The 23,673-nt window shown below is 31.9% G+C and overlaps 2 protein-coding genes across 2 annotated transcripts in view; both read right to left on the minus strand.

Moving 5' to 3' along the window:
* Positions 1–2,532: 2,532 nt before the first annotated feature.
* On the minus strand, positions 2,533–5,425 carry LOC125856327 (uncharacterized). The gene is made up of 7 exons (XM_049535840.1): positions 5,037–5,425; positions 4,412–4,589; positions 3,992–4,172; positions 3,834–3,917; positions 3,644–3,751; positions 3,146–3,418; positions 2,533–2,961 (listed from the first exon to the last, which is right to left on the minus strand). Exons 1-7 carry the CDS (start codon positions 5,320–5,322, stop codon positions 2,860–2,862), a joined length of 1,212 nt encoding a protein of 403 aa, XP_049391797.1. The 5' UTR covers positions 5,323–5,425; the 3' UTR covers positions 2,533–2,859.
* LOC125855812 (uncharacterized) overlaps positions 3,148–23,673 on the minus strand; it is a 149,831-nt gene continuing 129,305 nt past the window's right edge. The window contains exon 7 of the mRNA XM_049535504.1: positions 3,148–3,248. The gene's annotated coding sequence lies outside the window, so the exon portion shown is untranslated. The remainder of the gene's footprint in view (positions 3,249–23,673) is intronic.

A 23,673-nucleotide genomic window follows, 5' to 3' on the forward strand; every position in this document is an offset into this window, starting at 1 on the left:
AGTAGTATTGAGCACCGAATTGGGGACACGAGTTCATATTAACTCAACTCTCCATAAGAACCATGTAGCCAAGCATGGGATTTCTCGGGTCATACTTTTTAGATGATCACGAAAGTTAAGCTAGTGGATCCACTAAGCAAAAGTTAAAGTAAGGTCCTATATCACGGCAAGGTATAAGATGATCCTTGGGCAACGTGAGGTAAAACGTTGTATCACTACCTATGCATGTAGTGGTGGCTATCGGTTAGAGAACTCTCACAGTAGAAATTGCATGGTTCCTCGAGGGGTTCTGCTTAGTATGGATGGGGGTATGAGACTTCATTCATGCATTGCATAAGTAGACTTTGAGAGGAAGCATGGTATTTTCATGATATTATAAATATGATTTTGACGTCATGCTTTAAATAGTTTTACAAAGCTTTATATATATTGCATGTGTCTTATTGCTTTATATTGAGTTCAGTTATTCTTGAATTGAACAGAGCCACGGTAAGTTCTCTTTTGTATTCCTTTCAAGCTTAAGTTGTTGTTTAGCGGTCCAGCTCGCATACTCGTACATTCCATATACTGATGCCAGTTGGCCTGCATCTTCTTATGATGCAGACACAGGTACCCAGGATCAGCATCCAGCACGTCGTTGATCTAGCTGAGCACTCAAGAGTCAGTGGTGAGCCTCTTTGCATTCCGGAGGACTCAATTATTTTGTGTTCTTAGTTTTGTTTTATTAGGGTGTTGCGGGGTCTGTCCCAGCATCCATCTCAGTATTATAGAGGCTTCATAGACAGTCAGTCAATTAGTTTTGAGTCTCTCATCTATGTATATTTGTTAATATTCTATTTTGAAACTCGAGTTGCCTTTTGGCCAGATTTTTTTCAGTTAAGTTGTTTTATAACCTTTCTTTGTATTGAGTTATTCGGTTAAGTTAAGTTTCTGCTGAGTTAAGAAAGCTAGGCCAAGGGTTTGCTTGGGGCCAGCAATGGTCTCCGAGTGCCGGTCCCGCCCAGGGTGTAGGCTCGGGGCGTGACAGATTTTGTTAAAATAAATAAATAAAATAATAAAATGAAAAAAATTGTAAATGAACATCTTCTTCAACTATGTAACATAGGTGTACTATATAGTTTGAGTGGGTCCCAAAAAGCTACATGAAAATTGAGACACGAAATAGTCACTTATCTTTATGTTAAGATTCAAAGTTTTCACATAAGGCACTAATAGTCTCTCATGTTAGCAGTATTGGTGCACTTTTGATCGTCCCTCAAATTTTTGCCTATTTTTAACGTTGATTTTTCCACAATTTTATGTATGGAATGCTCAATCATCTTTTTATATATCTAAGTAGAAATAATAATTCCATGTAGAGAAGGTGAGAAGAACATCTTGACATATGACATCGCAAGAAAAGAAAAAATTGTACGACATAATTAATTTCTCGATTTTAGCAACAATAATATGTCTACTAAACAAAACATGATGTTATTATTCTTACTTTCTCCCAAAATGGAGTTACTATTTATATTAAATATATAAAAAGACGATTAAGCATTTCATATATATATTATGGATAAAATCAATATTAAAAAATAGGCAAAAATTTGCAAACATGTGAGACTATTAGTGCTCCATGTGAAAATTCAAAGATGACTTTGAATCTTAACTCAAAGACAAGAGACTATTTTGGGTCTTTTCTCAAATGAAATAGTTAACAACTTTGAGGCTCTTTGAATGAGTTAAATTCGGCTGTACTATCTTTTAATCACCATATCTATCATATATACCAAAGACATCAACACATACAAATAGTAAATACCAAAAATACCCTTTAAGTAGTTGGTTAAATTTAGGATTTTAAAGGCAATCAAAATAGAAGTACATTTTTAAAAGCATAAATGTACGGACACAATAATGCTAACACTAAAAGAAACCCCTAAAATACTCCCTAGCCCAAGGTACACAAGCAACAAAAAACTCTCCTTTCTGTATAGGTAGTAAAGTAAAGTAAAATTAAAGTAATATATGCAAAGTATCTAATATGATTTAAATTTTTTTTATCAGGCATAACAAACATTTGAGATGAGATATAAGACTTACATTATGCCCAACACTTTGAAGTAGAATTCAAGACTGGCTTTAGAATCCTCTATTGAAGAGAATGAATTTCCCATGAGACATATATATAATAGGGGTTCAATCCAAGCAAGAACTTACAGGAAAATGAAAGAGGAGCCAAATCTTTATATATATAGATTGGCAATTCACCTCCAGGAGGTGCAACATGTGAGTAGTAATATATATTTTCATTTTACAAGTTTTTCTTTTTCTAGAAAAAGATTTCAAGGTAACATTGGTGTTTTCAGAATTTGAGGTTAAGTTTAGAAAATTCCAACCTTCTATATCTTGAGGGAGGACTTCGAACCATCTTTCAATATGTACCTTGTATTTATGGACTCATTAACACCCATAGGAAAACCAAATTAGAATAAAAATATTGATGGTGTATCTAGATTTTGCTTAAAATGCAATTGAGCCACGTAATTAAGTAAAAGCTAGAATCATATATATGTATATAGTTGCTATCTATGTTGCTTGGACTCTTAAAAAATGTCATTAAGTGTGTGTCAGATCCTTCAAAAGTAGTGCATTTCTGATGGACCAGACACGGATGAAGCCACATTTTTGAAGAGTCTAAGCAACTTGGGTTGTTAACTGTTCAATAATTTATTAGTGCCGAACATCATATGTAAAACGAAATGTGACAGCTCAAGCAAGATGCTCTATTCATTGCAGCTTAACAACAAAGCTAATTACAGACAAGAGGGAACTGCTTGGATGGTAAGCAGTAAGCACCCCTCACTTCCAACTCTAAGACTGTGAGTTCGAGCCATCTAACAGACAAATATCCCAAATTAACTTCAAGTTGTTTTTCAGCATTTCAAACACCAGATCTTCATCCATTGTTTGCTTCTGCATTTTTGATAAGAGAATGAAAATCAAATCAAGTCAAGTCGATGCTTATACTAAGAATACTATGCTATGGTTTTGACCAACACCAACCAACGTTGATGTATCATGCAAAGACATCCAAAATTGGAAAACATAAAATAAAATGAGAAACGTAATTGCTTGTCATCAGGAGAAGAGAACCTACATGTAACTCTGATACAATTCCAGGCATTTTCAGGAAAATCTCCTGTGTAACCTCACCAGTTGAAGATTTGAATTTAGATCGATTTGCATGTCGAAACTTAAACCTAATTGATGAATTCATATATGATTTTGCAGTTGTGTGACCAATAGCATTAACAACATATCGACCCCCTGAAGAATGGCGCTTGTTTAAAGGCCATCTTAAACCACCCGGTAATTCTGAGTCCAAAATGGCAGAACCAATAAGATCCTTAATTTCATTAATCTCCTCATCCTGAAAAATGGGAAGAATTATCTAAAGCACAACACTCATAGAAAGACGTAATACTACTGTAAAAACTCAAATAAGAGAATTACATACGACAGTTGTGAGAAGCTTGAAATCAAGAGTTTAATCCTTATATATAAAGGAACAAAAAGAGCTTTTGATATAAAATATTCATCAACATCTTGAGCCTATAACCAACATCTCTGTATTTGAATGGAGTAAATAACTTACAGATAAAGCCATCTTGATTTTCTTGGTATATACAAACAATCTGAGGTCTGAGCTCTTTCCAAGAATGCTCATGTCTGCAACCATGTGGCGTACTCGGTTCAACTCAATCTTAAAAAAAAAAAGAGATAGGTATAAATATGTTAATGATAGTAACGTGAAATTGAAGGCATAAAAGGTTTAGAGTACTAACCTTATAGAGCTGAATCTTATTATGATCTTTTGCCACAGTACATTTACAGGAAACAGTTGATTCTGTCCTCAAGTTATCGGAAAGCTACAAAACACACGGATAAAGAAAGAATACAGTAGGACGAAGACATTTTTTAGAAGCTTGAAAGTAGCATATACCTTAACATAGTACAGTTCTTTCCCTTGCACATATTCTAGTCTGAGATTCTCCACTACTCGATTTGCTACATAGTCCATATATGAAGGAGGAACATCTGTATGGAAAGATCTTTTCATTTTTCTCAAAGTAGTTTCAGTCAATGAGTTTAGTTTTGGGCTATCTTTACCAATTGAAGAAGTCCTGCTTCACAAAGAACATGACAAGTATTTTGAAACACACATTTGTATACGAATAACCTAACAAAATAATGCTTCAAACACAACAAAGTAAGCAGCATGATACATATGATATATGAGGTGTTTGATACATGCTATAAAAGATACGAAGTGATGTTTCTCAGAACAGAGAAGTGTTAAAATTTCTAATTAACATGACGATAAAAGCATAACATGTGAACTAAATGAAGAAGATCGACTGACCCATAAAAGAGAACTTTTCCAAAACGAGCAACTACAGACGGCTTTACTTGTGCCATATCAGCTTCCTCCATCTCACGTTTCATATGTTGAAATGACAAAAGCAAATCCTTCTTCACATTTGCAGCAATCAAAAACCATGGTGTTTCTATAAGCTCATTCTTTATTCCTTCACTGCAACCTGGAAAAGTTAGATATATAGCTTAATGAGCATCACTAAAGCAGAGTCGAACCCATGATTTGAAGATTGACGGGTGCACCGCCAACATCGGCTAATGCACATTAGTGTATGATAATTTTACTAAACATAAAAATATAAAACTAATATATTAAAATTAGTTGTAGGTCACGTTGAAGAAGTTGAAAACACTATACAGGTACAAAACTAGAAACAATTGACAAAAAACATTATAAGAACCAAATTGAGTAAATATCTTAAAATGTCAGCAAAGTCATTGTATCAATAAAGTTACTCAATTTAATATATTTATCATATAAAATGACTCAACCAAATTTGTCATAAAAAACAGGATGATCAGGTTAAATTAAACCATATATGTAAATATATTAACTCCAATTCTTTTTACAGTATTTAACTACTCTACTCTTGTTGACTAAAAAGTAGTACCTTGATGAGTTGGAACCAAAGAGAGAGGCTGTAGGCCTGCTTTTGTCTCAAAGGACTCAAGTGAAAGAGGTTGGAAACTGACAAGAGATGAAAATCTCAATTCATCAGCTAAGCCAACAGAGAACCATTTTAAGATAGTATGATCAGTGTAACCGATACTCCGAGTGCGAGATTTATTATCCTTTCTCTTGTTGAAAGCAGATCTGATGAGAGACTCCGGTGCCGGAGTTGGTTCAAGCGATGGCGATCCCTTTGTTTGCCTCTTGTGTGGCGGAATGTAAGACATTATAGCTGATCACTTGTTGCTAGCTAGGTGTTTGTGTTACTCACTTGTATAGAAGAAGAAATGTAATTGAACTTATACAGTAAATTCAGGGCCGCCTCTATATGGAAAATGAAATAAGGCATCTTTCAATAGTGTAATGATTTATGATAAAGTATACCTTTTTTTTTTTGTACTATATTGTTCTCTTTTAAACCTTTTTCGAATAGAAAAAAGGATAAAATATTAAGACCATGATATGTTACTGTGCGTCTGATTGATTTTTCGAGAATCGGACAACACCTATTACTAAAAAATAAAGAAAATAGAGTTGCTCTGTTTTGTGATGATGGAACATTTTGGCGCTATAAATAATAGTCATGTTAAAGTGCTTGCTGGAATACTTGCATTATATTAATGAGCATTATGACGACTTTTGAGCTTCTACTAATTACACTTCATTGAATTACGACTACTAAATTTCATTTCATTTTAACATCCAACATAATGGTGTATCAAAAATAATATTTGGAAAATATATTTCATATTTTTAATAAATTTGATATATACCCATAAGTTTTAAAAACTATCAATAAATCATAAGTTTGTATTACATAGCAAGATAGAAACGTCGACGTAACAAGATTCATGACTTCCGCAACAAGTCAATTGGATCTTCGTTGCAACAAATAACAAGTAGCGTCCATGACACTAGAGCAATGTGGTAGTTCGGAGTGAGTGCAACAAGCATCATTCCATACATCGTGAAGTAGACGAAACACGTGACTTTATTACCCTGTGCCGATTATTCGTCATTTTCATCAACAACCATATCATCACTTTCATATTCACTGAATATTTCATCGTTGCTTTGGTGTTCAAATAAAAAATTATGTAATACAACGGAAACAACTACTACTATAGAGGGTGTTTTTGTAAAAGATAAAAGTTTGACGTAGAATTTGAATTTTTTAAAGCTCCCAAATAATGAGATTTGACCCAAATACTAGTTTATTCCTAGTATTTGGGAATTTGAGTTATTTGCCAAATAATGGTATATTGTATGGACCAACACTATTTGTCAATTTTTTTTTTCAAATTTTACTTGGAAAATCTATGGTCAAACGGGTCCTAAATAAATGGATGGTGATGTTTGTTGATCGAAGTAACCGGAATTAGAGATGGACGGAGGTCACTTTTATAACTCCGATGTCCGATTTTTTTGTTCTTCTTGCAAATTTGATTAGGAGATTCAATTTTTTTTAGAAAGATTGAAAAATAAAAAGGAAGAACCAAAACAAACAGAGTTATAAAAATGCTTTTTGGGTGGAAGAAGAACACCATTAATATAGCCTACGTGGGTGGGGTGGCGTTGCATTCTTTTTGGGTATTAACATATTATTTTGAAAAAAATATATTTTTAATTATTTTAATTTATGCATGTCAAGTGTCATTAGAAGAAAAAAAAAGGTACACGTTTATTTTACCAAAAAAAATATTTAAAAAAATTTGGGACCTATTCACGCGCTGCTATGCAGTGGGATGCACTTATTTTGCCACATTAGCATTTTGTGCTTAATATACACATGTTTTGAACAATTTAGGTGTCAAATAGGTACAAACCCTAGTTAAGGTGTTTAACTGAATTTGTGGACAACTTTAAGGGGACACAAATGACTTAAGTCAATATTTCTATCGAACAGTTCAAATGATTTTCGATATTCACGTAGGCTGCATCCAACTGAAATATATGTTGGGTATTTGCGAGTTTCTTACCATAAATGAGTTTCTATTTTCCTAAAAGGAAAGCATACAGTCTCCATATTTGACTAATCCTATTTTGTAGGAAATTTTGTTAGGATTCCATAAATAAATGTTTGTTCCTTCTAACGTACCAGCATTCACAATGTAGTCCTAGGGGCTAGAGAGTTGTATAGGAGGAAACAGTTAGATACAAGTGTTATGTTAACTCGTGTGTAAATCTCTTTGTATTTCGAGTAAATTGTGTGAGGTTATTCTTCTCTATATTTTGTTCTCTCTTTTATATAGTGAATTGCTCATCTCCTTTGTGGATGTAGTTCAATTGACCAAATCATGTTAAATCATTGTGTCTTTTGATATATTTCTCGTTTGTCTTTTTACTCATAATCTTTCAAGGTTTGTTTTGCTAACTTCCACATGACACTTAATTATTTTGGTTCTAACAATATGATCCCGAGATCCCAATCCGACCTGAACGAAAATTAGAAAATATTCCTTCATAGAAAACACGCCCTAATTGTTTACTGCTCATAATACTTGAGTACTTGACTATTGCATTTTTCTCGAGATTTTTAATCAAAATAAGTCATTATTAATATCAATTCACCAAAATAATATGTTTTTTTTTAAAGTTTACAAAACTAGTATAAATGTATTTCTCAGGAATGTTTTAGGTTATATTTTATTCAAAAAAATTCAATGATAAAAAGACAAAAATCTGACGGAGTAAACAAACATAAAATGTTTCTATCAGCCAGGGGCGGACCTAGGTTCACAACTAAAAACTGCCAATAAAAGGCGGTCAAAAGCGACGGACTGCGTTGCTTTTTTGGTCAAAATCAACGGAAAAGCGACGCAGCCACTTCCGACGCGTTTTAGCTCAACGCTTTTTGACTATTTTTTTTAACAAAAGCGACGGAATCCGTCGCTCTATTTTAATTTTAATTTTTTTTAATTTCCAAAAGGTGACGCAGTCCGTCGCTTTTGTGGAAATTTTATTTTTGAAAATCCCAGAAAAGCGACGGACAAATGGACGCTGTCTGTCGTTATTCTGGAAATTATTTTTTTGGAAAATCCAGAAAAGCGACGGACCAAACCAAGTTGTCCGTCACTTTTTCTGCAATTTTTTTGATAGCAGAAACTGGTAGTTTCTGTTGCCCACCTGCAAATTCAATTCAATTCAATTCTACACTATTCAGCTCAATCACTCACACACAATTATAAACAATCTACACAAAACATAAAACAACAAACTTAAAATAATATTCAAAAGTATCTAAATCACAATTTAAATACTTATAAAGTCTTTCAAAATTCATTTCAAAATTTCATAAATGTCTAGAGATCTAAACTAGGGAGTGGGATCTACATAATCATCCTCATCATCATTGTCGTCGTCGGTGTCCTCGGGAGCCGAAGTAGTAGGTCGACGAGCGAGTTTCATTACTTGTTCTTTGATTTGTTGAACGGTCTCGCTCATGCTTCGTTGTTCAACTAGTCTTCTCTGCTCTGACTCTACTAGTGCCGATGCAAGTTGTGCTATTTGAGCCGACATAGCAGGAATCTGAACACCGTCAAGGGCCTCGGCTTGACGTGACGATCCAATACCTTCTAAGCCTGACTGGAGTCGTCTTACATCGTTTCGAGAGCCTAGACCATAACATCTACCCTTGTGTGTCCTGCCCACCACTTTTTCTTTCCAAATCTGAGTGGACAGTTCAGGTGTCATTTCGACCGAAATATCTAGATTCTCAGCGACGTACTGATGAAACTCATTCTGCATATTAAATATAAAAAATGACATCAATATATATACATATCATAAATATATTCACTATTAATATATATTATTCATATCAATTAATAACTTACAAAAGTTCGTTCGACCCTTTCCTCCACCTACAGATCCGGATCCGACTCATTTTCTTTCTTTCTGACATGAGTCTTCTTGAAAACCTCCGGTTCAATGGGAGTGCATCCCAATTCTTTTTCCTATAAATAAAAACTGAAATTTATAACGATATATATGAATCAACTAATTATTTGTTTAAAAGTTTGAATTAGAACTTACCATCTCTCTTGTAATTGTTCCAACGGTCTTTGCACCTTCGGTGTGAAACGAGCCACCCTTAAGACTGCCTCTAGCCTCTTTGGCTTGTTCTGATATTGCATTGAACTTGTCTGTGTTCCAATACAGACCCAATTCATCAAAAACATGAGGTAATATCCAATCCGAACGTTCAACACTATCCCAAACTTTCTTTAGCCAGCTAGACAGTTTGGCGAATGTCCTCCTCTCAAATGTGGTCGTAATGGCCAAATTGTACCTCGGCTCCCAAGTACACATAGTCTGAAAAAAATTGAACAACGTTAATTAGATCGATAGTAAAAAAAGTAAAGTATACTAAACTTAACTAAAAAATATATACCTTAAATTCATTAAACATCGCTTGGCGTATTCTATTTGGAATCTCGCTCCAAGAGTGATAAGCATGTGTATAAAGTCTTTCTAACATAGTCTTTTAAAGCCCGAGCAACATCCTTTGCAGGATGTCACCTGCAAAACACATAATAAATATGTTAGTTCATGAATAATATATTAAAGTATAAGAAATAAATAAAATAAACTAACAAATAGATAACAAAACAAACTTACGATGATCCATCCGGCTCAATCATGACTCTACCAAATCTGTCCTTCTAGCGAGGAGCTAGAGCAGGCATCTCATCATCTGGTGTAGCACTAGGTCTAGCTGTAAATGAGGGTGATACATCAGGATGCACAAAACACTGAGTCAATGAAGGCGTACCGGCCATAGCATTTGACTGCTCGTTACTAGAATCTCTGATCCTCGTGACAGATAACTGAGGAGGTGTACCTGTGGGAGATGGAGTACCTGCTGATAAGGGTCGGGCTCGACAAATAGCCTATAAAGGTAGGCCCTCGTAGCGTCTTGTATGCAATGCATGTGAAGTAGAGGAAGCACTGACTGGTCGACGGTAAATATGATAATATTATCGAGGATCCGCCGTACCAAATGGAACAGTAAATAAATGAGTATCATGGCTGATGCGCTCTGGCGCATAAGAAATAGATCCTGCAATATCCTCAGGATCTATGGGTCTCCTAGACTTATTCTGTTTAGCCTGTTTAGTTTGGCTAACTCCAAGATGCTCGTGATGTCTATCACCGTCACCGCCGGAAGACATCTGTATTTAAATTTACATGTATAATATATATANTTTGTAAATTTACATGTATCATATATATAAAAATCATAAATTAAATAAAATTAGCAAAATACACTTATATATATATACTAGCTAGCTTTCATTCTACAATATTCCTCCTCACTTGTTTCAATTCCATCATTCTCCCATTCTTCCTCCTCAATTGTTTCATTTTCATTATCGTCCCATTCTTCGTCATCAAATGATTCATTTTCCTCATTCTCAAATATTTCTTCCTCAACATTCAGTATCTCTTTATCAGATACTTCTTCTAATATGTGTTGAGGATGTTGTAGTGTGGTTTCCAATTCAACATCAACTTGTTGTTGAACAATTGCAACATCATTTTGATATGCCATATCTGAGACATGGTCAATTTCAATTCTTCCCACTTGCTTACTTTTTATATCAGCCCACCAATCAGCTTTGTCTCTACGCAATGGATATAGAGCGTAATACACTTGTTTAGCATTTTGTGCAATGATAAAAGGATCATAACTTCTATATTTCCTGGTGTGCTTAACTTCAATTATATTATGTTGATGGTCCACCTTTGGGCCTCTATGTGATGGGTCAAACCACTCACACCGAAACAATACAATCTTCTTCTTAGGCCAACCTGAATACCTTACTTCAATAATTTCATAAATGACACCATAATTCAATAGTTTGGCCAGTACCATCAACATCACCTTGTATGTAGACACCGCTATTATTTGTTTTCTTGTTCCTAGAAACTTCTTCAATTTAAAACTTAAAACCGTTGACACAATGCTTATTCATTGTCAGTACTTGAGATTCAGGTCCAAGTACTACTTCTTTCACTAATTGCAAATGTTGGACACTTGAGTATTCATCATAAACCTATGTGATTGTTATTTCAAGTAATATGATTTAGTATAACATGAATATATTATATATTAAATACTTAGTGATTGCACACTTACATAGTTCCTCAGCCATTTGGAAAATTCCGTATATATGGCTTCATTACCCCATGTGTTTACGAACAAGCTGATCATTTTACATTCAAGTATTTTGTTAGTTAATGAACACTTATTAGTATGTAATTTGATAACATATTTTTAACACTTACTTGACATATGGTTGAATTTCTGGAAAATTAAGCAAAATATGTGTCACAACTGATTGCATTTCCATATCAGTGAAGCCTCGCTTTCCACGCTTTTTAGATCCTCGACCATTTTGATTAAAAATTGATGTCGGTGGAAATAAAGGATCAATATCGCCTTCATCATTGCGATTGGGCTTGTTTCTCCTACCTGACACATCATCACCAAAGTAATAAGAATAAAAATCACTAGTTTCTCTCCTAATATGACCTTGAACAACTGATCCTTCGATCCTTCCCCTTTGCTTAATTGTTTGCTTGGAACTGCTTATTTTTCTGCATGTATATATGTATATATATGTTAATAAAAGACTTGGTGAATATATATAACTTAGTGAATATTTCAAATGGATACATCTATCTTGTTTAAACCGGACCTCCGAGGCGGGCCTCTTGTACAAGGTCAATTGGAAGATGCTCCATCACATCAAAGAAACCACATGAAAATATCTTCTCCAACTTAGTAGTAGTAACAAGAATATTTTCCTCCATCCTGTCTAAACTACTCTCCAACAACTTTCCAGAACACAAATCTTTAAAAAAAAGACTTATCTCTGTGACTGGTTTCCATATCATTTCGGATAGATGGCTAAAAGAGATAGGAATTAAAGTTTCCATGAACACATGACAATCATGACTTTTCATACCTATCAATTTTCCTTTATTCATATATGTCCGCTTTCCTAAATTCAAAGCATAGCCTCTTATAACGAGCATGTCCACTAAACTTGCAGTTTTTTAATTCACTATCAGTCTTGTAAAACAACATGCAACCATTAACACAACAATGAATTCTATCATGCGTCAATCCTAACTTGAAAACCAAACACTTTGTCTGATAGAAGTTCTTAGGTATGTTAAACTCCGGATTAACTAGTTCACCCAAAAGATCAACCATTGAGTCCATAGCCGCATTAGGAATATTCCAATCTGATTTAATATTCATTAATCTAACCGCAACTGACAAGGTAAAATGCGGACTCCCTTCGCATAGTCGTCAGTAGACGACTAGACTCTTCTAATTGATCATAGAAGCGTCTTGCTTCTTTATTAGGAGCTTCATCAAAATATTGTTCCGATTTCATCCCACCTTGAACCCCGAAAGCATCATTGATCATTTCATGAACCCTGTCATGTTCAACCCTAATTTGACCATGTGGTGAAATCATATTATATTCATCCAAAGGCAGAGAATTATAAAATATATCATCCAATCCATCTCTTTCTCCATGGTTAATCCATACAAAATATCTAGGCTTAAATCCATTACGCTACAAATGAACCATAAATGTATCTGGTTTAAAAAAATTTAAGCACTTACATGCACTACAAGGACACCTAACCAATCCATTATTCTTGAAAATGTCAAGTGTCATTGTATGGTCAATAAAATCTCTAACACCGTCAATAAACTCAGGTTTCAAACCAGCACCAGTTTCATAATGCATATTATACATCCACAAACGATGATCCATTTACAAAAATATAAATATTCAATTATATTATAAATTAAATTTAATAATTATTTTACTACATTAATTCATTGTTAATATATATTTATAATAATTACTTAATAATTCTAATTAAGTTCAATTACTACATTAATTCAATTTCTAAAGTATATTCAAGTTCAATTTCTAAATTCAAGTTCATATTATAAAAGTTAGTAGTTATATATAAAGTGCAAATCCAATAATTAGTTATATATTCAAATTCTAATTAAGTTCAATTAGTTCAAGATCTACAAAGTTAAAGCTTAATTAATTAATCAATACTAATTAATTAAGTTCAAATTAAATTCAAGTTCTAGTTAAGTTGATCAAAATTAAGTTTATATTAATTCCTAATTAAGTTTTCAAGTTATTATAAATTAATTAAGTTTAATAAAGTTCTAATTATTTTATATTAAGTTCAAATTAATTAAGGTCAATAAGATTTTCAAGTACTACAAAATTCTAATTAAGTTCAAATAAAATCCAAGTTCTAATAAGACTAAAAATTAAGTTCTAATAAATTAAAGTCAACAGTATTTCAAGTTCATATTCCTAATTAAGTTTAATTTATAGTAAATTCAAGTTATAATTAATTATAAGTTCTAATTAAGTTGTAATTCAAATCCCTAAAATTCCAAATTCAAACTAGCTAGCTAGTGTCCCAAATTCAAACTATTAGTCCTAAAATATCAAATATAATTTAAACTAGTCCTAAATTCCAAATTCAAACTAGTCTTAAAATCACAAATTCAAAGTACTCCTAGAATTCAAAAATCAAACTGGTGCTAAAATCTCAAATTCAAACTAGTCCTAAATTCCAAATTCAAACTAGTCTTAAAATCACAAATTCAAAGTACTAGAATTCAAAAATCAAACTAGCTAGTGCTAAAATCTCAAATTCAAACTATTAGTAGTCCTAAAATCTCAAATATAATTCAAACTAGTCCTAATTAATTCCAAATTCATACTAGTCTTAAAATCACAAATTCAAAGTATACTCCTAGAATTCAAAAATCAAACTAGTGCTAAAATCCCAAATTCAAACTATTAGTAGTCCTAAAATCTCAAATATAATCCAAACTAGTCCTAAATTCCAAATTCAAACTAGTCTTAAAATCACAAAATTCAATTAGTTATATATAACCTTCGAGTTCTAAGTTCAAGTTCTAAATTCAAGTTAATTCATATCTAAACTTAATTATATATAAACTTCTAATCCATGAATTGGTTATATTCAAGTTCAAGTTCATATATTCATCCATGACATTCAAACATTCAACATATATATTCATGATATTCAAACTAACTTCTAACTTCTAACTTCAAAATAACAATTTACTAACTAACAATCATCAAATTTTACAAAAATCACAATTCACAATCAAATTAAAGAATTTCATATTCAGACTAGTACTTAAATAAAAAAAACACGAATTCATTTGCTAACCAACACAACCAATCATTCAATAAAACACAAATTCAATAACTAATTAACAAAATCAAACAATATACCACAAATTAAAAAAATTAAAACTAATTTGATGAAATCCTAACCTTAAATTAAAGGAGAAAGAGACAATGGAGAGGGAGGGCGGCAGCTTGAGCGATTTTAGAGAGAATTTAGAGAGAAGGAAGAGAGAAGGAAGAGAGGAAAAATGGGGAAAATCGCGTTTGGTATGCAGATATTTTAAAGAAAGCAACGGACAATGTCTCTATGTCCGTCGCTTTTTTATAAAAATGTTTGACCAACATTTTGACCAAAAAGCGACGGACTAAGAGACATTGTCCGTCGCTTTCTTAAATATTTGACCAGATATTTTGACCAAAAGCGATGGACATAAAGATGCCGTCCGTCACTTATTTAAAAATTAATTAAACAATTAAAATTAATAAAAAGTGATGGACGGCGTGGCTTTTTTAAATTTATAAATAATTATTTTTAATATAAAGCGACAGACTGCATCGCTATTTATATAAAATAATTAATTATTGATTATATATATATTTGGCGCAAAAATCCGCGAAAAAAAGGGACGGACTAAGAGATTCCGTCCGTCGCTTTTTGTAAAATAATTTAAATAATATTTTTTTTAATTAAAAGCGACGGACGGTGTGGCAATTGGCGTCGCTTTATGGAGCCACGCCATCCGTCGCTTTTTTGTCCATCGCTTTTTGACAATTTTTTAGTAGTGGTTGTGTCTAGGGGGTTCACTCGAATTCCCTTGGTCGAAAAATTACGTTATATATATAGGGCCAAATTCTAATTTTATGTGTACATATATTAAAATGAACCCTCTGAAAATAAGTGAGAAACTTTAGCTCAATGGATAAGGGGTTCATTAGTGTCTTTTACGTCATGAGTTTGAATCCCATGCGCAACAATTCCTCTTCTCTTATTTTTTCACCCTTTTTAATGCATGGAATTGGGTCAACTTTTGGGCTTGGATCCTCTTCTCTTTTTCATTATTTTTTCTCTTTTATGTCTTTTATTTTTCTAATTTGTTTTTGTTTAAATTTATTAGACACATTTTTTTATTCTTCTTATATCTATTAGTCATTTTATTTCAACATTATTTTATGTACAACTCTTTAAAAATGATGAATTATATATATAAAGATAAATTAGATGTAATTTTATGAAGAAGGTAAAAATCGTCAATATCCTTTTAATAGTATATATTTAATAGAATTCATGTAATTTCTTTTCTATTTTTTCAATTCTATTTTAGAGAGATGGAAACTAAACTTATTTGATTTATCCGTCATTTTTTTTTCCAACAAGTGATGACTAACCTAGTAAATTAAACTACATGTACTAAAAAATTGACGATGTCATTTATTTATCTTCTGAATATGCATTATAATATTAGTAAATCTATACTTACACACTTTTATAGAATCTTGATAATTTTCCTAGTAATATGCGTTTGAATGGATACTAATTTAAAAAATTTTAAAATGCAAAATAAAGTAAAACATTATAAAATAAAAGTATAAAAAGTACAAGAAATTTTAAGAATGTTGAATGGAGCAGGGTAAAAGTAGGAAGAAATGCTTAATGCGGTACGATAAGGTAATATAAATTTCGTGGGTTAAGGTAAATATTTTTCTTCTCCTTCTCGCTTCCTTTTTCATCCTTTAATTTTCCTTTAATTTTCACGTGTTTTAGGAATTAACTTATGTAATACAACTGATCCACTCATATTTTTTTTTATCAACGTAGCTTTGTTCTCAATATCTTTGATTAGTTTGGTATTAACTTTTATCAACCAATGAGATACCTTGTATAAAAAGCATGTCGGGGTTACTACGCTCACCGCGCACTTACATTACCACATAAACTTTAAATTTCGAACCCCCTGAGCTTAATTCCTGGATCCGTCACTGCTATCAGTAAAGTTTTATAATTCATTACTATGAGGCACGTTTTACCACTAAAATGTGACTCAGAGTAACGTTTCTCTGAAATGGCTGAAAATTATAATTCAATCGTGTACATGTCTCCTCCAACTTTATTCAACTTTTCATTACTAAAATGGATATATATTTTGTACATACGCACGTTCACTTGGAAAAATATATGAGTTTCTGATTTTCTCTTTTCATACGTAGATATGAATATTGGTCCGGTTTAATGTTTGGCTGTTGAAGAGGAATATCGTTACAGATTTTCTCCTTTGGCTAACTCTGCAGCTACTATATATTAATGTATGTACAAAAAAAAAAAAAAAAAAAAAATATATATATATATATATATATATATATATATATCCATTTTAAGAGTGGAAAGTTGAATAAAGTTAAATGTTGCATGTACAAGATTAAATTTCAATTGTCAGTTATTCCATAGAAATGTTACTGTGAGTCACATTTTAGCTGTAAAACGTGTTTCAGAGTAACATATTATAAAACGTTATCGACAACTACGTTTTATGTCTACTTACTCCGTCATACCTTTGTCTTTTTGTCATTGATTTTTTTTTGAATAAAATATAAACTAAAACGTTACTGAGAAATACGTTTATACTAGTTTTGTAAAAGTTCAATAAAAAAAATATTTTATTTTGGTGAATTGAATTTAATAATGACTTATTTTGGTCAAAAATTCATTTTCCGGAGATTTTTTAAAACCTTCTTCACTTTGAAGCAAACATGAAACATCAAAACAAGTTTCAACTTTACCTTTTAAAACCTTAGTCCAGATACTCTACGGACTTTACGTTTTCAACTCCTTTTTTACACTTGAACAAATTAAATTTGTGTATTATATGGCCCCGCAAGTTGATGGATTTATCCCATTTAAATCATCTTTACTTCTCTTCCAAAATTTATGTTAAAAAAGTGAATAATTTTATCATAGTCTATGCTACATAGCTCAAGAAAGCAGGGTACAAAATCTAAGAAATCAATAAATGGATCAAGACAATTTTGACTAGCAACAGGGGCGGACCCATATAGAATCATCCGGGTGCTCGAGCACCCATTAACCTTATATCGTAATATATATACATATATATATATGAACAAATGGTTTGATTCATCCAATGACTCTTATTTTAAATGAGCTTAAGTGTCTAATTGAAACATCATCAGGTAAAAGGATCTAATTTACAATCTGAATCATGTATAAGGGCCTCCCAGGTCATTCCGCCAGTAAAATTTAAAATGAAAGAAGAAAAGACAGAGACAAAGACTCAAAGTCTTTTCAACACTAGATGATTAACTTTCTTTTAATTAAAGGGACAGTCATTATGTCCCCTCTATTTTTTTTGTTTTTTTTTTTTTCATTTCAATTTATTTTTGCCTCAAATTTCTTTATCTTCATATCATTTTTTTAAAAAAATTAAATAGGGCGTTGGGCCATTTTGTTTTAATAAAAAAATGATTAATTGTCTATAAATGCTAATCCAAAAGTGGCTGGCCATCTTCATATCATTTTATTTTTACACCATAAAAATATAATATTAAGCATTGTTGAATATTTGCTATAGGATTGCAAATTTTTTACTGTAGTAATTTTATTAAAATAGACCTAGTCAACTAGCTAGCTCTTTTAATTAGGAGTTAAATTCTATTTGAATTTTGAATAAATAGTATTTTATAGATTTTAGGAGTTTAGTATTTTCAGCAGATTTTTTTGCTTAATTTTCGGTTAGAAGTTATTAGTTTTTAATAAATTGTATTCTTATGCTGCAATGAAAAATATTAGTCTTTCAACATCAATTTAACTTTTCTTTCTTATTTTTTATTCCTTTAATATTTTTATTCTTTCATGCAATTTCTATCCTTTCACAAACAATTGATATCTAGAGTCATTTTTCTTAAGGGACTTCCGAGTGAAGAGATTAATTCAAAAAATAGTTTTTCATGAATGGCTCCATCTGTTTTTATGGTGAAAATTATCAATTATGGGTGGTAACAATGGAAACTTACTTGGAGGCTCTTAGTCTTTGGGAAGCTGTGGAACTGGATTATGAAATTAATCTGCTACCAAACAAATCAACCATAGCTCAAATCAAGAGTCACAAGGAAATGAAAATCATGGAGTCTAAGGCGAAGACAACTTTGTTTATTGTTGCTTCAATAACTATTTTCACAAGAATTATGTCTCTCACATCACCAAAAAAAATTAGGATTCTCTGAAGAAAGAATATGCTGGAGATGAAAGATTTCGAGGAATGCAAGTATTGAATTTATTGAGGGAGTTTGAGTTGCAGAGAATGAAAGACTTTGAGACAATCAAAGAATACTCAGACAGATTGCTTGGCATTGTCAACAGGTAAGATTACTAGACGTGAATTTAAAGATTCAAGAATTGTTGAAAAAATTCTTGTTACAGTGTCCAAAAGATCTTAAGCATTTATAACCTTAGAAAATACACAAGATCTATCCAAGATTACCTTGGTAGAGTTGTTAAATTCTTTTTAGGCATAGAAGCAAAGAAAATTTATGAGGCAAGAAGTTATGATTAAAGGAGTCTTAGTAGCTAGTCATAAAGCTCAAAACAAAGGTAAAATTTAGAAATATTACTCACCTTGTGAGCACTATGGAAAAATGGGTCTTCCACCATACAAATGTTGGAAAAGACCATACGCGAAGTGTAGCAAGTGCAATCAGCTTGGCCGTGAAGAAGTCATTTGCAAAAATAAATTTGAGAACCATGATAGACGCACGTGTGGTCTATGAAGAAGAAGAGAAGGAAGAAAAGGAGGAAGAAGAAGAGGAAGAAGAGGAGGAAGAGGAAGAAGAGGAGGAGGAAGAACGAGGAAAAAAACGAGGAAGAATAGGAGGAAAGAGAGGAGGAGGAAGAGGAGAAAGAGGAATAAGAGGAGAAAGAAGAGGAAAATGAGGAAGAAGAAGATAAGGAAGAAGAGGAAGAGGAAGAAGAGGAAGAGAAAGAAGAGGAAGAGGAAGCCGAGGAAGAAGATGAAGATGAAGAGGAAGAAGAAGAAGAGGAGGAAGATTAGGAAGAGGAAGAAGAAGATGAGGAAGAAGGTGATGAAGAAGAGGAAGAGGAAGAGGATGAATAGGAAGAAGGAGAGGACGAATAGGAAGAGGGAGAGGAGGAAGCAAATGAGGAGGAAGAAGAAGAGGAAGAGGTTGAGGAAGGGGAAGAGGAAGAAGAAGAGGAAGATGAAGAGGACGATTTGAGCATACAATTTCTGCTAAATCAATCAACATTATCAACATAATTTCATAGTTTGGAGTTGTGCTCTTAATTTACCAATTTGAGTAAACAACCTTACAAAATTCAATTTGTAAGTTGACAACGAAGCACATGTGACCATCTCATAGATGCAACTATCATATAGTTGCTAACAGTCCACATGGCAGGTGAACGAGCCCATATTCACCTTTTTATATGTTCCAAAAACCTCAGGGGATACAATCCCAACCTTAGCTGATACAATGATACAATCATTCATAAGAACAAGCAACACAAGAGAATTCTTGAAGAATCTTTTATTTCTTCATCATATAAGTCACGTGAATTCTCAATTACTTTTGCATCACATTGGACCGGGATGGCCAATCGGTCATGCCAACTGATCTTTATTTTTCTCAAACCTCCCGTAGAGGTGAGTTATGACATTTATCATTTTTCTCAAACTTCCCATAGAGGTGAGTTGTGGCATATACCCAACCCATAATGATTTTATCACAACTTGACTCATTCTCTTTCAGAATGGTCGAGCATTCACGATGCTTATCACAAGTCACATTCTCTTTAAGGAATGGACTAATCATTTATATGTGCTTCATAAATTTTCACTATAAGCACATTGTCATGCCTATGCATGACCCACCTCAACATCACTTTGAAAGGTCAAGTGTACCACCACTTTATCTTTCTTTCTTTTGATGGAGGATTTTTATATTATTAATTCACACAATGACCACTGGTCCAATGACCTTTCATACCATTATGATGATAAGAATACCTTCACAATTTGAAGGCTATTTGGAGAACCCACATTGTTCTACCTTTCATAATTACCACAATGGTGACTATTATAATTTTGTTCATCTATGCCCTTATTCATACGTTCAATTACCTGTCATCTTTCAGACTTATTATTCACTGCTACCATATTCATATGATAGAATGGAGCAATTAGACGAATTTCAAACTTATCATGTACTATTACCACATTTGCTATAAGGAATGGAGCAAATTCAATGGGACAAACTTCATAATTTTTCATCAAAGCCCTAGTCATCATTATATCATCACTATGGTTCATTGAGACTCAAACTCAATGTCTTACCCTATAAGACGTGTTAGACCATAATTCTATGAGACTCGAATCCAATTCTTATCATCGTGGTGCATCAAAACTCAAATTGATGTCTTACCCTCTTGGTGCGATATAACATGAATCTACCGTCTTATCCTCAAACAATTTTCATTATGGTGCATCTGGACTTTAACTTGATGTCTTACCCTTTTGGTGCGATGAGAATTAAATCCACTGTCTTACCCTTAACCATAAATATAATAGGCTGAAGTACAACATGACTCACCCTTTGAGTATTTCAAAATAATCAAAAATAATATTCAAACTCATGCTACTAAAACTTTGTACCTTCTTCCATTTAAGGAATTTTGTAGAGCATGCCATATTCAACCAGTAGTAGTATATACCATTGGTTTTTGGTCAATGTTAGTGACCGAACACTATTGTATTCCAAATCATAAAAAGATTCTAGAAAATATATACCTGATTTTATGTATATAATACATTGATTGTAGTAGTTATCATTTTTCCTTCTTGATTCTCATAACGAGATCAATCAGAACATGATCTAAAATAAAAAACTAAAATTCAATCTTATACGTGTTGTAAAATATAAGCAATATACTACAAATAATATAGACCAACGATATGAGGAGTAGAATGTAGAGATCATCTTATTTAAATGTCTTCATATCTCATGTGTGTTACAATGGTGAATGAACAAACCTATTTATAGGTTGCGAAGTTACTCCAAAAGTCACCATATTAAGTGTCATAATAAATAGATACATTCTCATCCAAAAAAGGTTCGCATAACCTAGGGAATACACATAGATGATAAGTATAAGTTTATGGATAAACTCAATGGATAATCCACTTAGTTCAATGGATAACAATAATCGAATTTTAAGAAAAGGGTCATGTGAGATGTTAAAATTTTTGCTCATCTATGTTATTTATGTTTGAGAAAAGACTCATTCATATTTCATACCATTATTTGTTAAGTTAAATGACATATATGAGTCAAACTTCAATGAGTCTTTTCTCAAAAGTCGATGATATATTTAAGTCTTTTCTTTTTCTTTTAACAAATAATTTAATTAATAATATGGAGGAATCATAATTGACCATATGTAAAAATGATTTTGTAAAACTGGAACTATTTTCAGTTAACAAATGATGATTTATATGAGTTTTTTCTCAAATGGAAATAACATAGATAAGCCAAACTTTTAACATATGGCATAGATGAACATTTTCTCAAAAATTCGGTACCATATTTGAGTTTTTTTCCTTTAATTAGTGGCGTGACTGAATCATAATTGTCCACGTATAAAAAATAGTTTTGCAAAATCGAAATTGTTTTTCCTTAACAAATAATGACATGAATGAGTCTTTTCTCAAACTGAAATGGTATAGATGAACTAAACTTTTAATGAATAACATAAATATATATTTACTCAAAGTTCGATAACATATTTGAGTCTTTTCTCCGGAAAAAAATAAATTAAGAAAATTAAATGAACATTCACATTACTAATTTTCTTTTTCTTTTGGTTAACCATATCACCACCTTTGAAGTTAATTCACCAATTTACACACTTTTGGAGCTAGGGCCTAGAATAATAATAAAAATTTATAATATAAAACTAAATAAAAGAAAAGTGATGTGACATTCCTCTTTAGTAAAGTATTTTATTTATCTTTTTTTTCATTTACTTTTTATTATTATACAAAAAAACAAAGTCAAATAGTACTTCTTTATTTATTTATATTCTTCAATATAAAAATTTAATTATCTTTATTTTTTATTACTCTCATAACTTTTGATGATTATAACTTCTAAATCTATATATATAAAATAAACAACTTTATCTGTTCATTCTTATCCTTCAACTTTAATGTCCATTATTTTTTGATACTTTATTCTTTATAAAATATTATAAAATATAACATTTAAATCAATATTTTGACTTAATATTATATTATAAAGCAACGTATTATTACTACTTTCTCGGTCCAATAATACTTATATATTATAGACTTTGCACACTTCTTAAGAAATTATAAATAAAAGTATAATTTTATCAGAAAAATTAATCATTTATTTCCTAAAGTGGACAAATATTACTATCTCTATCCCTAATTACTTGTCCACGTTTTCTTTTTTACTCATCCCTTTTTACTTGTTCATTTTGACAAATGAAGAAAGAACAATTATTATTTTTACTTATTTATACGCTCAATTAATTATTTTGAAAAAGGTAGAACTTTTTGAAAATCTTAAAATTTAATTCACCCACTTCATAATTAATAAAAGTAAAATGATATACTAACCATGTCAATCATTGTTTTATTAATAAATGTGCTAATTAAAAAATGGATAAATAATTAGGGTCTGGCGTAATGTTGTACATTCCAAAATAGTATATAGTAGAAGAGTCTGCAAGACTACAAGCACACGGTCGACATATGTGCGCTTTGTGGAATCTAGATTAAGTTAAATGTTATTTTGATCATTGAAATAGTTGTAGAATGTAGACAATAAAATTCGCGTCCAGAAAACAATAATCAAGAACGAAAAATTATAGCAACAATCGTATCTATTATTTCAAAGTGCGAGTGTTACAATCTCTATGATTCCTCTGAATTCGCCTTTTCAAATATGAATTCAAGGGCTTTAAAGCTTGTTCTTGAATCTTCGATGAATTTGAACTTTGAACTTTATCTTGATCTTGACTTTTACTTGAATTCAAGGGCTTCAAACTTGTTCTTGAATCTGATGGTCTTGATCTTGATCGTTCTTGAACTTGAATGCTTGAATTCTTAAACTTGTAGCTTTATAGAGAATTTTATGGCGTTTGTACCACGGATTTTCTTTAGCTTCTTGTTTAGAATTTTCTCTCTCCTTTCTGAATTATGAAGGCCCCTATTTATAGTTTTAGAATAGAGGAGTTGCAATTGGAACATGATTCCCTTCGGCCAATCAGATTTAAGTGACATGGCATATGGGCTTTAT

Source organism: Solanum stenotomum, chromosome 2 (genome assembly GCF_019186545.1).
Source record: "Solanum stenotomum isolate F172 chromosome 2, ASM1918654v1, whole genome shotgun sequence".
NCBI lineage: Eukaryota > Viridiplantae > Streptophyta > Magnoliopsida > Solanales > Solanaceae > Solanum > Solanum stenotomum.

Bases quoted from the DNA above. Each gene is read 5' to 3' on its own strand.
- LOC125856327 (XM_049535840.1), bottom strand. From the start codon at position 5,322: ATGTCTTACATTCCGCCACACAAGAGGCAAACAAAGGGATCGCCATCG. The intron at 4,590-5,036 runs GTACTACTTTTT...TAACTTTTCCAG, and splicing joins TTTGGTTCCAACTCATCAAG to GTTGCAGTGAAGGAATAAAG. The intron at 3,419-3,643 runs GTAAGTTATTTA...CCCATTTTTCAG, and splicing joins AAATCAAGATGGCTTTATCT to GATGAGGAGATTAATGAAAT.